The sequence below is a fragment of the Fukomys damarensis genome, unplaced genomic scaffold, assembly GCF_012274545.1.
Source record: "Fukomys damarensis isolate Sample0158 unplaced genomic scaffold, DMR_v1.0_HiC HiC_scaffold_17, whole genome shotgun sequence".
Classification (NCBI taxonomy): domain Eukaryota; kingdom Metazoa; phylum Chordata; class Mammalia; order Rodentia; family Bathyergidae; genus Fukomys; species Fukomys damarensis.
Window position 1 is genome coordinate 10,420,691 of NW_022900929.1, and position 16,480 is coordinate 10,437,170.

General features: G+C 40.5%; 1 protein-coding gene across 1 annotated transcript in view; it reads right to left on the reverse strand.

Annotated features, from left to right (window-relative positions):
* Nucleotides 1-7,831: 7,831 nt before the first annotated feature.
* Nucleotides 7,832-16,480, reverse strand: part of Amph (amphiphysin) — a 159,246-nt gene continuing 150,597 nt past the window's right edge. The window contains exons 20-22 of the mRNA XM_010610871.1: nt 16,303-16,373; nt 15,438-15,539; nt 7,832-9,038 (exon numbers count right to left, since the gene is read on the reverse strand). Of these exons, the coding sequence (XP_010609173.1) occupies nt 8,931-9,038; nt 15,438-15,539; nt 16,303-16,373 (281 nt within the window). The 3' untranslated portion in view covers nt 7,832-8,930. The remainder of the gene's footprint in view (nt 9,039-15,437; nt 15,540-16,302; nt 16,374-16,480) is intronic.

Sequence of the window (16,480 nt, forward strand, 5' to 3'; positions counted from 1 at the left end):
AACAGAAACTTCTTTTAATTTTGATGCAATATTAATGAATATTGCTTGCTTCCTCCTGACTGCCCTCTTAGAAGTGTATACTGAGCAGGCTCCATAAGCAGACGGGACAGGTTTTCTGTGCGTTTGGGTAGCCCCTGGCTTTGCAGCCTGGCCTGGCCACTACACAAGGTGATGATTGCAGCAAACTCATTTCAGGTTAGTGTGAAAGCAGTGCTCAAAAAATCCCACCTGTAAGGATGGCAATGCTGAAAGTTGAAGAGATAAAGAGTAGGTGTCCACACATACATGCACAACTGTGATGCATATGAAAAGGTGAGTTGTGCTGAATCTTACTGGCGTTTGGCTCGTACTCTGTCTAGGAAAACCAAAGGAGAAGAAAAAAGACCTCTTGGTGAATATCAAGATGCACACAAAGCAGAATTGTCTTGGGGACTCTTAGAATTTGTCATCCAAATGCACCATCTTTCCATGCTTCAAATGTATCGATTCACAGTTTTCAGTGTTTTGATGTTTTCGTGGGCTTTAAAACTCACAAGCATTATCAAAAAGGTACTTAATATGTCTTGTGTCTAAGGGAGCTGGTAATTGCCTGTGGCTTGGGAGATGTGTTAGCTAATATAGGGAAGGTTATTGATGACCCCTGCAGTGGGAAACGATCTCCTGTGAGACTATACCATGCTAACCAAGGAAGAGAAAGAGAGAGAGAACAAAGACACAGACACAGACCCTTGAGAGGAGAAGCTGGGTCTTGGGCTAATCTAAGTGGCCCTGGGCAGCAAAGACAAAAGTCACCAAGGACTACATCCTGTGCTTATTCATAAGAAGTGTGAGAAGGAGGGAACTGGGCAGGCCTCAGGACACCTGCTGATAACAAGTATCACAGGCAGGAGCATTAGCAGAGCTTTACTAAGGAGAACAAATGGTTAATTCAGAGGGGGAGAATTGAGTTGGAGTTAGGTTGACCTCAGCTAGAAGTGAATTTAGCAAGGCCCTGTTACTTTTAATGTAATATAGCAGAATTATGGAGGGGCAAGAAGCTTATGCCACTTATAGCTTGCCAGTACTGGGCAGAGATGTCTGCTACAAGCTAAAAATTAAATTCTCATCCCTCCTCTCATTTTCATATTACTGAGCTCCATAAAGGCTTGGATCAATGCCTGGGCCCTGTGATTTGACATAGAGTGGCATCCTCATTCCAGGAGAAGGCTGGGTGAGACAAACACCCAAGTCCAGCACACAGCACCCAATGTGTTACATGGCAGCTGACATCCAAGGGACAGAGATTTTCCCTGAAGGAGGATATGGCATTTCCCACAGACCACTGAAGAAAAAGAACCAGTTCCTTTTAGGTTACCCAGATCTTAATTTACTACTTGAAATCACTCTCTGTGATTTATGGGTTATAGACTAAAATTAGGTCTCAAAGTTAAATACCAGGGTTGTCTTCAAAATATGTGTTATCCTGAAATTTTGGGGTGTTGCTTGGGGTGTTTAAAAATTTCTTTTTCCCTATTTAACGGTATATGTTTGTTTGCTTATTTTTTTGACCTTAGTTTTCCCATTCTTCTGGCATATTTCTTAAGTACGTAGCATACTATTATCACTACCCTTGCCAGGCATGTTGTACAGTTTTTGTACATAGCTACTGTTTTGCATATGTATTGCCTCCTTATTCCCTTCCCTCCTTGGGGCCCACTGTAATGTCTTTGACACATGTGCTTAGAGCCTCTGCCTCTGCGAACACACTCAGTGCAATGGGTGAATAATGCAATTGTAATCCCTGTGCATGGTGTACATTTCTGCCTGCCCATGTCAGAGCTCCTTTCAGCGCTCTTTGCTCCACAGCTGGCTGCCACCACATCCTCTTCATCCAAAGCCTCATGTCTCATAGGTGGGTTTTTTTTTTTTTATTTTTCTGGTGATTGGACACTGTAACCAACTGTGCTGCTGGGAAAGTGAGGGTCTGGATAGAAGAAGTGGTCACAGGAGTGTGGCCTGGAAGGGTGTGTCTCCCTCCCCGAGTCTTCCCTTCTCTCTTTGCTTCCTGGCCACCATGAGGTGAGCTGCTTTCCTCCACAGCAGATCCTTCCACTAGGCCATTCTGCACTACAGCCATCTGTCTATGACCTGAGACCTCTAAAATCAATGAGCCTGAATAATTCTCTCTTCCTAAAGTTGCGGGTGTTGGGTATTTTGTCCCAGCAAGGAGAAAAGTGACTAAGAAGGATGGATACTTTGCTGTCACCAGCAGTGCTGTGACAGAGACCTCATGGGATTCCTTACAACCATCATAAGCACTTCCCTGGGAATGTAAGTCTAGGATTGCTGATCAAGGGAAACACACACACACACACACACACACACACACACACACACACACGCTCCTTTTCACTATGTACTGCCCGTGCCATGGTATTATCTGGAATTTTAACTTTTGCCAACAGATGGTCGTCAAGCAAGATCTCATTGTTTTAATAGGCAGTGTTCTGATCATGAGGAAGCTGAGGGTCATTTTTGATGCCTGATCTGCTTTGCAGCATCTCCTTCAGTTCCTGCCTATTTGAGTCCTTTACCTACAGCAAAAGGAGTCTGGATAGCAGAGCTGGAGTTCCAGCCAGTCGGCCTGTTATACATAGCCTGGCACTACAATCTATGTGACCCATGAAAGCTGTTCCCCAACATGGTCCCTTAGTTTCCTCATATGCAATAAGTAAAAACAGTTAAGTACCTCATAGGTTTGTGAAGATTAAGTGAATTAAAACATGTAGAATCTTTAGAAGCCCAGGCAATTATAAACATGCAACAAATATTATTATATTCACTATTCCTGTTAGTTTATTAATGTTATATATAAATTAATGTTAATATATACTGTAAATGCAATTATGGTAGTAATTATTGAAATGCATTTCTTCTTGAATGATTTGTGTATTCTCAGTAATTATCTTTATGAGTTCGGGATATAATATATTAAGTTTTCCTGTCATCTGTCTATTTATCTCCACTATCTTCTCATTGAGTAGAAACTAAAAATTTTGTAGTCAGGCTGATTCCTTGTTTTAATCTACTTTTTTTCACCATTGCACTTTGTACACTGTGCAGTTTTACATAAGAAAACTTTTCGCTCTCCAATATCACAAAGGTATTTTTCACTTCTTCTGTTTACTTTCAGAATCCCTTGCATTGCTGATCTCGGGATTAGCGTTTTCTGGGCATGCCCTGGACTAACCAATCAGTTGGTCCCGTATTCACTCACTCAGCACACTTGTATACGTAAGGTCCTAGGGTGGATGCAGGATACAGAGGACACTGATACAGTTTTTCATTTAATGGGATAAACGAAGAGCTAAAGGACATCATATTTACTCTGCATGCAATACAGTTGATAAATTCACAGGAGTGAGGAGGTGGAGAGGGCTTCTGTGAGGAGGTCGGACTTGAGCTGTGCCCTAGAGATTGGAGGCAAATGAGGGAGGGGGTGGCCCATGAGAGGGACGTGGCAACGGGTGAGCAAAGGACTGGCATGGTGACAGGAAGGTGGGGATGATGAAGCGGGTGCTTGATCTGATGGAAGTGGAAGATACACGTTGGTGACAATGTGAGGGCTTTGAAGGCCAAGCTGTGCTACTGCAATTTGATGTGATGTACATCAGACAAAATGTCATCACGTCTGTGTGTGACGAGGAGAGGCAAGAAGGGGACAGCAACTCACTTGAATCAGTGTTAGGTATATAAAACTGTGAAGACAGAAAGTAGGGAGAGAAGGAGCACTAAAATCTTCCCCCTGGGAGGGGAAAGGACCCCAACTAGGTCAGGTGATAAGCATCAAAGTGCCAAGTGGCATGATGTCTTGAGGGCAGCGACAACGGCAGGTGTTTGCCATCTGAGAAATTAAGCACAAGAGAAAGCTCCAGAGTCTGCGGGATTTGGAATGTGAAGAATGGGAAGCCATGGGGTGGTATCTTGAGCAAAAGGTGTAGGAAAGTCTGGCAACACGGGGCCCCAGGGTACAGTAACTGACACTTAGCAAGAGCCTTAAAAATCTTTAATGAGGAAAAGAACACATGGACTTGAAGGCGTTGATTGCAACCCTCCCAAGGAAACATTCCTTGGAGAGCTGGAATACAAACCAAAGGAGAGAGACTGACATCACCTGGAAGAAGGAAGAAAAAACAGAAAAGTTGACAGAGAAGGAACGATCAGGGAGGGAGGAAAGTGAGCAATGCAATATCGATTATTCCCAGTGCAGGCTGTAGAGTCAGCCCCACAACTGGCTTGTTTATAGAAGTGAGTTTAGCTGAAGCCTATATTCTGAGGTCAGAGGTCAGAGTAACTCACACCCAAATTCCATTCCCATGATTAAAACTTTCTTAACTAGAAGGACAATGTTCTAATTGCAACTACATATTTTGTTTATTCCGTTCCTAAAAATGTTGTTTTTTTCTTTACAAGCCTGGCTTACATTGGTTTCCATAGAAACTGCTCGACTGAGCATCCTTGCGTAGTTTCACCCTTGCACGAAGCTCGCCTTTACCCCAACTGACTACCAATAAAAATCAGTGGCTTGGACTGGCCAGCACCTTTGTCAGCTGTGACAGCATTGGTTGTTCTAGCACCTGCCATCTGTCTCTTAGTTTTGTCTTTTAGGGTTTTTTTTCCCCCTCAGGCTTGCATTGTTGTACACTGAGGAGACTGGAGCCTACTGCAGAAGTTTCCAGTAATGTTCAGGGGTTACCAGTAGAGAATTAGAGTGTTGGAATCTTAGGGAGAGTCTAGTTTGATGGTATCATGGAATGACACAGAAATCAGGTGGTGGTCACTGGTGAATGACAGGATAACTACACAGACTACAACAATGTTTACTGATGGGGAGAGGAGGTAAGGATATTGTCCACGTTGCAATGTTTACAGACAAGGCACTTGGGAAATGGACTATATTTACACAGCTTAGGAAGGTTCAGGATATGTTTATTGAGTGCTAACTGCACACACTATTCAGGAGGCAGCAGGGAAAAAGAAATAACTCTACCTGACCTTCAGGAATCAGGCAACCTGAGTGTTACACCTGAGATCATAAGAGACTGGGAATTCAATGGACTTTAGCAAGCTAAGAGAAAGTTTAGATTTCCTTTGAAAGGGCTTTGGTATTTGGCTGGCCCTTCTCTTGACTTACACAGATTTAAGGGTTGTGTCACAATTACCTTTCAAACCGAAGTCAGTATGGGTGACCACAAAGCAATTTTTATAAAGTATAGCCAATGAGTCACAAATTATCTGAAAGTACAAGTCCGCTTATCCACACATTGTTTATTTGGCTTTTATGAACAATTTCTCAAACCCTTGCTCTGGACCTTGAAGAGTCTTCCAGGAATAGCAGGTTGATCTCACCAATTTTCAGTCAGATCTGAGATAGGACAAAGGGCTGCCTCAAAGAGGAAAGAACCACATGGAGCTTGACTTTTTTAAGTTGGCCAAGACTATGAGTCATTGTCTTCTCCATCTACCAAATGTCCAATTCCATTTATCTGAGTCGTAGAAAGAGATTAATGCTGAGAAGACAATAGCCTCACCATCAGGTGCAGGAATAGTATAATCCTCTCATCTCAAAGGACTGGCATTGAATGTCTGTAAGGTTTTTTTTTTTTTTTTTTTTTTTTTTTTTTTTTTTTTTTTTTTTTTTTTTTTTTTTTTTTTTGGTTAGGTTCCAAGAAAAAAATGAGAAAGTAGCTTTTACTTGAGCCCCTTAGAAAAGTCTACGAGTCCTAGCAAGGCTGATCTCTGACCAGTATATGTTTAAGGCTTCAGGGTATTGCAGCATGCATTTGTGTGGATAAAACACAGAGCTTCAGTCATCTTTAGACTCCTTGGGTTTTCATAACTTTTATAGCTTCCCAAAGGTATTTTCTATAGTGGGTCAGTATTGGGCCACTGTGGGATGTGGTAGGGTTTTTCCTAATAGCCTCATGAAAGGCTTCTTTACTTCATAAAAAGAGCTCCCAGGATTCTAAACATGCACACTCTGCCTGGCAGCCCACAGCATGATGGATGTGGTTTTCTGGATGACTCAAAAGCTTTTCCAGAAAGAGCCAGTGGGTAGAAGTGTCAGTGGTATGGTACACGGAGCTTTTCCTTCTCCTGGCACCCTGATATATTGTTACAAGTTCTTATTGCAGAGAACTGTTTTGCACTATCTGTACCACCCAAATTTATTAGAGGGATCCTCAGAGGCCATGGGTGGAATGTCAGGTAAGTGCATGTTCCCTAAGAACCACAGGCTTCCTTTTTCTGACTTGTAACTATGTGAAAGTCTGCCTGCCACTGGTTTGCCAGAGGAGTCTTAAAATACAAAGAGGAGGCTCAGACAGAGCTGGGTCGAGTCCACTTGGTGTAAAAGACAGATAAAAATCCACCAACCTACAATCAAGTAATGTGCCCATAGTGGGCTGGTGGTGTAAGAACTTAAATAAGGCTGAGAAAGGAAGGTGGAAAGACTCGCATACTAGTAAACACTGGGAGTCCTTGACACTACTCACACATCTGCTAGAAAATCCACCACAAAAGGAAAGAATGCTGTCTCCATGTCAGAGGCTATTTCCAGCGAATAACCCTACTGACTCCCACCTCTTCCAACTCATTCATTCCAGTACATTGGAATTCTTGGATCTTGGTAATTCCTGAAACAACCTTATGACTTAGTGGTAAAAAAAACAAAAACAAAAACCAAAAAACGTTATTTTAAAAAAATGACTAAACAGCTACTTAAAAGTATGCCATTGTACAGAAATTAGTTTGATTCACATAGGTAAATTCATCTAGGAGGTTCAAAGTGAAATTCATCTTGGCCCTGCCCTGCCAAACCGTACAATGACAGCCACCCTCACTGGGGTTAACAGGAATTGGGGGTATGGCAGGAACTTCAGAATAATTTCAGAGTAACTGTTTCAGGAGATGTGACAACTATCTATGTCAAACATTATGTGCATTTTCTTATTAGAATTAATTTTTTAGCTTTGGCTTTCAGCATCCTTTGTATACTCTTAATATCAAGAATGGCTTCTCTATGGTAAATCTCACATGGCTGTATTTCACTTGAACTACTATTCACGTTGTGGGGCACTGGTATTTTATCTTTTCCACTAGACTAGCATTCACGATGACCAGGTTTCCTTGTAAATTAGCCCTTGGAAAACTCATGAGTCAATAATGGGGAATTCTCTTTTAACACTTAAAACATCAAAGTCAATAATCCACCAGAATTTGAACCGTGAATCATAAACATACACCACACCTAAAAGTCTAAGCACACAAATTCTTGGCTAGCCTGCACTATATGTAAAAGTATATTAGCAGAAATGAGTCTAAGTCAAAATGAAATTGTTTTTGTTTGGAGAGTTCAGGAAGCAATGGTCCAATGGATTGATTTTTCTATTCTATCCGCTGTAATATTTTTATGTATCTAAAACATAAACATGCCAAAAAGAAAAGCGACCAACAAAATGAAGCTGGCATTGGAAGAAATTGCTGATTATGACGGTCCTAAGATTGTCAGTAATTCAGACCAGGAGTCCACAGCGGCACTTTCACCGGATCTCCCTGCACAGCTGTTATTTGTGCTGCAGTAATTGCTGGTCATCAGGGACAGAATGACCAGCAATGACCAGAATGAAGGTGGAGAGGGGTAAAGAGAGACTATGAAACACAACCTGGTGGAGGAAAAGCATTTTTCCTGCACAAATAACAACTCCAATATAAATTGTTTCAACAAATGTGTCCAATTGAAACGAGATTCAAAAGGGGAAAAAAGACTCATAAAAAAGAATTAGGGTAGTAGTTGGAGATTACCAAAGGTTTATTTGGAATGACACAGCACTGAAAACATAACTGTTACAGATGATTTGTGGATACAGCATACACCACCTAGTTTTTTTTTTTTTTTTTAGGATGACCTGTGATGAGTTGCATAAATAGAAAGAGGTCAAAATATATAGGAGCTCTTTTAAGTTGGTTCTTTGGGGTGGGATTAATATGTCCCATCTTCTAGCCAATCTCTTAAAGGCAAGAGTGAAGACCATGTAGCTGCTCATCCCAAACTAGCCTTCCTCCAGCCAGAACAGCTGGCAGCTGCATGATTAGGCCTTGCTTTTGTCCAAGAGGGCAGCAGCTTGGATGTGCCATCATCTCATCCTGAAAACCAAATGGGACAAACACAGATACCGTTGACTGTTTTGGCAATGGGATGGCTGGTTTTGCAACTGTAATGCCAGACAAAGTAAGAGCAACACATGTATCAGTGACACTTGAGCAGCAAAGAGCTACAATGGAAACGAAAGAAAGCAACTATGTATATGTAGCCTTCTGCATACACATAGATCCAGCAGCTGGGGGAACTAGCATGTGTGACTGTGTGTCCATAAATAGGTATATATAGGTGTGTTGGAAAAGACCACTGAAAACATTTGCAGCAGATCAGTTTTAAACACAGTAACTTGAGAGAGAGAAAGAGAACGTGCTCACAAGATCAACTCATACTAAGGGAAAATTCATCACATCTTCTGCAGGGCAGACACTGGATATCACACAATTGGTGCAGAGAAATTAAAAGTCCAGTCTGGAGAAAGCTACTTTAGAACTGGTGGGAGAGCAGTCAAGTACAAGAATGTCCACAGCTTGGACAAAGCACAAACCAACTCATTGTGGACCCCATGGGAACAAAGTGAGGACTTTTTTCCCTTCATTTGTGTGTTCTTCCCTCTTATATTTGCTCTTGTTTTGTTTTGTGTTGCATACATGCTCTACTGGTAGATCTTTCCAATCTTTGTCTGGTGTCAGTCTGTAAATGGTTAAGACTGTCACAGCAAAAGTAAACTCTTCAGGATGTCATGAAGGTTTAAAAACCCAGTCGCCCAGCTCTTTCTGCAACACTTGCAGCCCTACTCCAGGCGCCGGGTGAAGTTCTCTGGAAAGAGGCCTTTGTAGGCAGCCAGGTCTCTGTGCTGAAGCCAGTCTGATTCCTTTACTCCCACCAGCCAGCCTGCGTCCTGCAAGACAGCGACAAGTAGTCAGGACCCAAGAACAGTGGAAACAGGGACTGCCGAGAGCTACAACCACAATGTGTTCAGTTAATATTACAGTTCTCTCCCTCGTGTCACAGATTGTGGAAAGTCGTAAGCTAGGATCGGTGGCAAGGCGTGTCACAAATAATTTGGTAGCAAAAAAAATTTTTTTAACTACATATTTGAAGTTATTTATGTGGCATATAAAGTACAGTTACTTAAAATTAGTGCTGATGTTCTTATTTTGTTTAAAGCACTGTTGACTGATGTGAGGTTATGATACAAATTGTTAAGAAAGAATAAAGGAACGCATGTGTTCCAACAGTATAGCTTGCAGGAACATGACCTGTTCAGGTCACAGTGAACTTAGGCATAAGGTACTCTGGATAGAATATCGCACTTAGCAGGTCATAGAAAATATTGCATGAGGTTTGATATAAATATAGGATGTTTAAATTAAAATCTTTACAGTAAAGACACACTGCCTTTAATCCCCCTTAAAATCCTCTCCTTCACTTCAAACACACTTATCCCATGATTCTCGCTACTTTCTGAAGCAGTTCTAGAAGTTTTTTTCGTGAGTGTCTTTATGAGATCAAAATACAGTACATGCCACTGCCAAGAGCCATCCAACAGGAAGGAAGTCTTGTAAAAACATTACGGTGAGCCCTCATCCATGTTACCAGATTTTGCTCTTCTCAAAGTCAAAATAACCTCCAAGGTAAACATTTTTAATCAGTTTAGGACACCAAGGCAGCCCCAACAACATAACTAAAGGCAGTTATGGAAAAGGACTCCCAGAATGGTTTTAGAAAGTAACAAAAACAATGGGGTAAGTGTGTTTGAAGGGAAGGGAAATATTTTGAGAGTGATTAATGGCAGTGTGTCTGTAACTGTAGCAAATTTTAAAATTTAAACATGTACCGCAGTTTCCTGTCATACATTACATCTATTGTGTAAACTATGGTTAATTGAAGAGTAAAGTTAGCATTCTAATTTTGTAGAAAACACTGTTGCACTGCATAAAGCACTGATAAACATGTGCATAAAACATTGCATTGACATCAACTGCATTATGATAGTAGTTCTTAAGAAAGTGAAATGAATTATAAGTTGAAGGACTATGGGGGTCACAGAGAACTCAGGCGTGAGGCCCGCTGTTGAGCCACAGAAGGTCTTGTGTTCCATCCTGACTCACTGGCTTCTAAGAAAGTACTCTGCCCCACAGCTCACATCACAACTCCAAGGAATCATAGGGCTTCCAACTGCTAACAGATCCATGTTGCCTGATGCTGGCCTGGTTGTCGTTATTGTTAGTACCCGGTTTTTCAAGTTTATGCAAACTACAAAGAAGTTTCACGTTACGGCCTTCTTGTCGGAGACATTCATACATTCTTTACAAATCAGCCTCTGTCTGTCTTATAGAAGTGCCATCACAAAAATAAGACACTTAGCCACAGGGAGGTTAAAGAACCCATCCACGGATGGTCATACAGAATCCGAGGCGATACTTAAAATAGAGGAATAGAAGCTGCTGGGTACCCTTGATCTGCAGAAGATGCACAGAGCCTTGACAGAAACAGCAAGCAACTGCTGACTGCAGGAGTCCAACTCCCAGGAAATGACTCTCTTTATTATGTTAACCAGAACTAGAAAGAGAGCCCACTTGTGATGAGGATTGGCTAGATTTAATCACAACCCATCACCCACCGGGCTCAAGTACAACAGATAAAATGAGTTCTCAAAAATTAAATGAAGACACTGAATACATTCCCTCTCGATATCATCTGACTCTATAAAATGATATTGCTATGTAGGCAAGAAATATAAGTGTGTGACAGGCCAATGTTTGAAGACAGGGGGAAAAAAAACCCCAGTATAAAAATGATCCAATAAAGCAACTGGCAATTCCCTTGCTGATGAAGAAAAGTGACCTCTTTAAAATTATAATGTCATATATGTGAAGGACAAAGTTAAAGTAGAGGATGATAGCAAAATATTTTCTAAACCTTTTGTATGCATACACAAGGTCATCTTCCCCCAACAAGAGTCTCTGACTTTATGTACAGCGTGTGAAAAATATCACAGGGACAAGAAGCAACAAGCGTTTGAAAATGGTTTCAATAAAGAAAAAGAGTAGGGCCAGGGATTTAGCTCAGCGGTTCGGTGGCCTGCCTTGCAAGCGCAAGGACCCGAGTTCAATCTCCGGTACCAAAAAAACAAAAAACAAAAAAAAAGAAATAGAGTAAAGGGCTTCCACAGACCCTTAATCGAGATATATTCTGACACGTACATTCTGAAATACAACTTAAATAGTAAAGTGAAGTATATTAGCCAATATCCATCTTCAGTGGAAGAAAATCAAATTTTAGATATTTAAAACACATGGTAGTTGGGCCGGGGATTTAGCTCAGTGGTTCTGCCGCCAGATTCACAAGCACAAGGACCTAAGTTCGATCCCCAGTACCCAAATAAATAAATAAATAAATAAAACACGAGGTGGTCAAGGCCTCACACTTCTGACAACGTCTGAATAACTTATATTCAGTACCAATATACAGAATAACTTATATTCTGTACCAAGTAGTAATAAATGCTTATATTCTGTACCAAGTAGTAATAAATGCTAGAATAGCTATATATTTCTACATGCACATGTGTGCATCATGAATCTATACATAAACCAAGTATTATAGAATTAAATGTAAGTTTATGTATAACAAGGCAGAAATAAATCATGGGCGTAACTATTTGAAGGCACCAAGGGTGAACAGCAGTAAGCACTGTAGAGACCAAAGTTACTCCATTTTAAGATAGAAGGCCATCTTGTGTCAAGCCTGACTCCTGGATGAGCTCAGGCTGCAGAAATTTGCTTAGTCTGGAAAAAGCACAACCAGATGGGTGGGAAAGGAAAACATAACCTTGAAAGAGAGAAGCAAAATGGAATGTACAGATCAGAGGAAGGGGTAAAGGAACACACTGACCTTCCACTGAAACTGCCCCCTCTTAGATTCTAGCCCTTTCCCGCTTTTGCCTGCCCGCTTTCGCAAGTTCCCCAGCAACATCCAATAAATTTAAGGTATAGAATATAACCAATAAGAAAGAAGAAAAAGTTCAAGCCCCCTATACCCTATAAGAGGAGGGTCTGGAAGTTAGTTGGGGCGCTTGTCACTGAACCACTGCACCGGTGAAATCCAAGAGTCCAGGCTCAAGCTTGTAATAATTACAAGCTCGTGTAATTACATCGGACTCGACTCCTTGGTGGTCTTTGGGGACATCACGATCTGGGCACAACAGCACAAGGGGAGGATATTTAACCTCTGAAAGCAGGGAGCTGCAGGAGATGAGACCTACTCTAACACAGCCTTTCTCTGAGGACCATCCTCAGTACATGTGACACAGGGCACTGGGAGGACAGAGCTCAGAGCTGCCAAGGGAGCTGTATATTTATGGGGGGAAATGCCTTGAAAAAGAAGGAAGCATGGAAGGATCCCCATCCATGCATAAAACTCTTTCTAAAATACTAGGCTAACCTCTAAGCCTGTCTTTAAAGGGGACCCTCAAGAACCCTGGAAGAAAACAACAGCAGAATATCTGAAAACCCAAGCAGAGATTTTAGCACCACCAATGAAAAGGAAAAATGTGGAGTTGAGAGTTTGAATCCCATGGAGTCAGGCAGACAGATAAGTTCTGCAGGATTTCTACTGAAATCTCCAAAATTCCCATGTCTCAGAGGTAGACAGCTTTTCAGGACTAGAAATTTATGCCAAGACTAAACACTTCCACTTTAACAAAGCACAAAATGAACATTCACAAATTCAAGGTAACTATCCAGTAATGTCAATGTTTAATGGAACAAAAATAACCTTCAGATATAAAAAATAGAATCCATATATGGATAACACAACCACTACGTCCAGTATCAATAAAAATATGAGACAGGAGGAAAAACCAGAAATACAGACCCAAAGACAAAAAGAAATCAATAGAAATGTGCCCTGAAATGGTCAAGATTTTGGAAGTATCGGTAAAACATTTAAAGTAGCTATTATAAATATGGCCAGGTACTTAAATTGGAAAATGGCAATAATAAGAGAACAGACGGGAAATCTCAGCAAAGAAATGGAAACTACAGAACAAAGAAATGAAAGTAACAAAGAAAGTAAACTGTGTAAGTATAATAACTGAAATGGAAAAGTCACTGGATAAGCTTAACAACAAATTCAAGTAATAGAAAAAACAGTCGTGGTACTGGGAAACAGGGCAACAAATTATCCAACCTGAGCACTAATGAGAAATATACACTGATTTTAAAAAGTACAACTTTTTAAACATCAAGAAACTGAATGTGGGGCTGGAGATTTCGCTCAGTGGTTCTGCCACCTGCCTCACAAGTAAAAAGAAGAAACTGAATATTGTGTAAATGAAAATTTAAAAAAAAAAAAGAGGAGAAAGGCAGGAAAAAAGAAATGGTTTCAATGTAAAGCTGAAAAAAATCTCCAAATATAATAAATATTAGGTTGAAAGTCTGAGGAGGTCTGTGAGCCCTAAGTATAAAATCACAAAACACATTAGTCAAACTAAGGAAACCCAAAATACAGAGAAAGTCTCTGTAAACAGAGAAACAATATTAAACAAACAATAGCTTATTTCTAATTCTAGAAAACAGAAAGCAGAGGAGGACCATCTTTGAAGAATTGAAGAAAAAAGTCAGCTCAGAATTCCTTCCCTAATGAAAACATCTTTAAAACCGAATATGACAGAAGACATTTTCAGATAAGCAAATGCTCAGAGGATTTGTTACTAAAAAAAAAAAAAAAAAGAAAAAAGAAGAAACTGAATATTGTGTAAATGAAAATTTAAAAAAAAAAGAGGAGAAAGGCAGGAAAAAAGAAATGGCTTCAATGTAAAGCTGAAAAAAATCCCCAAATATAATAAATACTAGGTTGAAAGTCTGAGGAGGTCCGTGAGCCCTAAGTATAAAATCACAAAACACATTAGTCAAACTAAGGAAACCCCAAATACAGAGAAAGTTTCTGTAAACAGAGAAACAATATTAAACAAACAATAGCTTATTTCTAATTCTAGAAACCAGAAAGCAGAGGAGGACCATCTTTGAAGAAATGAAGAAAAAAGTCAGCTCAGAATTCCTTCCCTAATGAAAACATCTTTAAAAACGAATATGATAGAAGACATTTTCAGATAAGCAAATGCTCAGAGGATTTGTTGCTGGCCTGTCAGCACGACAAATATAGCACTAAAAGAAAATTTTCAAGCAGATAGGAAATGAAACTCCAATTTATAGGAAGGAATAGAGAAGAGTGAAATGGTAATTATGCACTAACTCTCATTTCCTTAAAGGAAACTCAGAGTTAATGAAATAAATTATACAATGGGATTTCTAATGTTTTTGAGATATGTAGAGACTTTCATACTTTTTCTCCTATGCGGTTTTTTTGGACTTTATTGTGAGGCTCTATTTCTTTTATATATTTTTTTCATTTGCTTCACTTTAATTTGTCCTCTTCTTTTTTACATAGGCTTAACACTTAGAATAAGTGGTCATTATGAAATGTTTTATAACTGATTTCTTTGACCTATGTATTATTTAGAAATATATTTTCCATTTTTTTCATATTTGGAGATTTGAAAGATTATTTTTTAAATAATTTCTAATAGCTGAGGCTCTTTGGTTGGCTGATTATGCTGGTAAGTGTACTATAAAAAGCAAGAACAAAATGTTGGTCATCTGAGTCTTAATCTCAAAAGCAATAATACTTAAATTTGTGTTTTAGGGCAAGGACTCCTAAGTCTCTTAAAATAATATGGAAGTAGGGCCAGGGATTCAGCTCAGTGGTTCTGCCACCTGCCTTGCAAGTGCAAGGTCCCGAGTTCAATCCCCAGTACCAAAAAGAAAAAAGAAAGAAAACAAACAAACAAACAAACAAACAAAACTTCAGGGCAGGGGATTTAGTTCAGTGGTTCCTGTCACCTGCCTTGCAAGCGCAAGGTCTTAAAATAATATGGAAGTAGGGCCAGGGATTCAGCTCAGTGGTTCTGCCACCTGCCTTGCAAGCGCAAGGTCCCGAGTTCAATCCCTGGTACAAAAAAAAAAAACAAAGAAAAAATAATATGGAAGTTATAGTAGTTCTCTCCAGAAAAAAAGGTAATAATAAATAAAATAATAATTTAAAAAATGCAGCAGCATCCCCAAAGGAAGCTAAAAAGCAAGTGAATTAGGAGCTGTGGGCGTAAACTCTTAGGTCCTTTTCAAAGTTGGTTTGTATTATCTTGGAAAATAGAAATATCTTTGGGAAGTCAGTGTCCAGTTGTCTTTCAGGAACAACCACTGTGGCCTGAAGCATCTTCTAAGCCTATCCTTACCTGGTCGGCTTCTGAATCTGAGGGAACCACCAGCACCATGTCTCCCCTTTGAAGGGTAAGTTCGTCGGAATTTGCTGCCTCAAAATCATGCAGGGCTTCAACCTAAAAAAAAAAAAAAAATTTTTTTTTTAAAAAGATGTAAAATTAGTTTTCCTAGCTGGATTATAAGCAGGTACTCTTAAAATCCTTCTTGGAAAGGGATAAAAAGGTCAGGATACACAGTGAATCCTGCCATGGTTCCAGTGTGGTTTCTTCCCCAAATTTCTCATGTTGGAGTTGGAGTGTTTGATGTTGCAACGTGAGAGGTGGGGTAATTTCAAGGGGTAGAAGCTGTGGGAGGTCACCAGGGGCACAGCCCTCCCAAGGAATTAATGTAAGTCTCATAGGAGCTTGATCAGTTCTGTGACAATGTTATTACAAAACAAACAAACAAACAAAGACAAAACAAGACTGGCCCTTCCTCTTTGCATTCCAGTTTCCCATCTCACCCTCTGATCTCTCCCTCTTGGATGGTGCCCCCTACCTTGTGACACAGATAAGGGGGCCTTCATCAGACCACTGCCTGGCCCTTGGACCTCTATAACTATGAGCTAAATAAACCTCTTTTCTTTATAAAGCACCCAGTGTTAGGTATCTCATGGCAGTAACAGAAAAGAGGCAGCTAGACTGCATCGTATTCTTTGTGAAAATATGGGAAGTACTGCTATACTTCCTGCTTGTCTGGTAGCAGTTGGAATGAAGGGAGAGCAGTTCTGAGAAAGAATGTATCCATTGCAAGAAGTAAACGGCAGGAAAACTAAAGGTGGGAACCAGAGGGACTCAAAGCAAACAAAGGACAGGTAGCCATGAGATGGCCAGAGAGGACCTTGTAGAGAAAGCCATTGGGCAGATCCTGGGAGGCCTGGCCTGTAGGAGGCGCAGCCTGGACGTCCTCCCCTGGCTTCTGCTCTGTGGCCAGCTCTGCTGTCTTGCCCGTGCAGCCCGCAGGAGCCACATCCTCAGGGCCCTCCCTGGTCTCTGCACCCAGGGCGACAGTGTTCTCC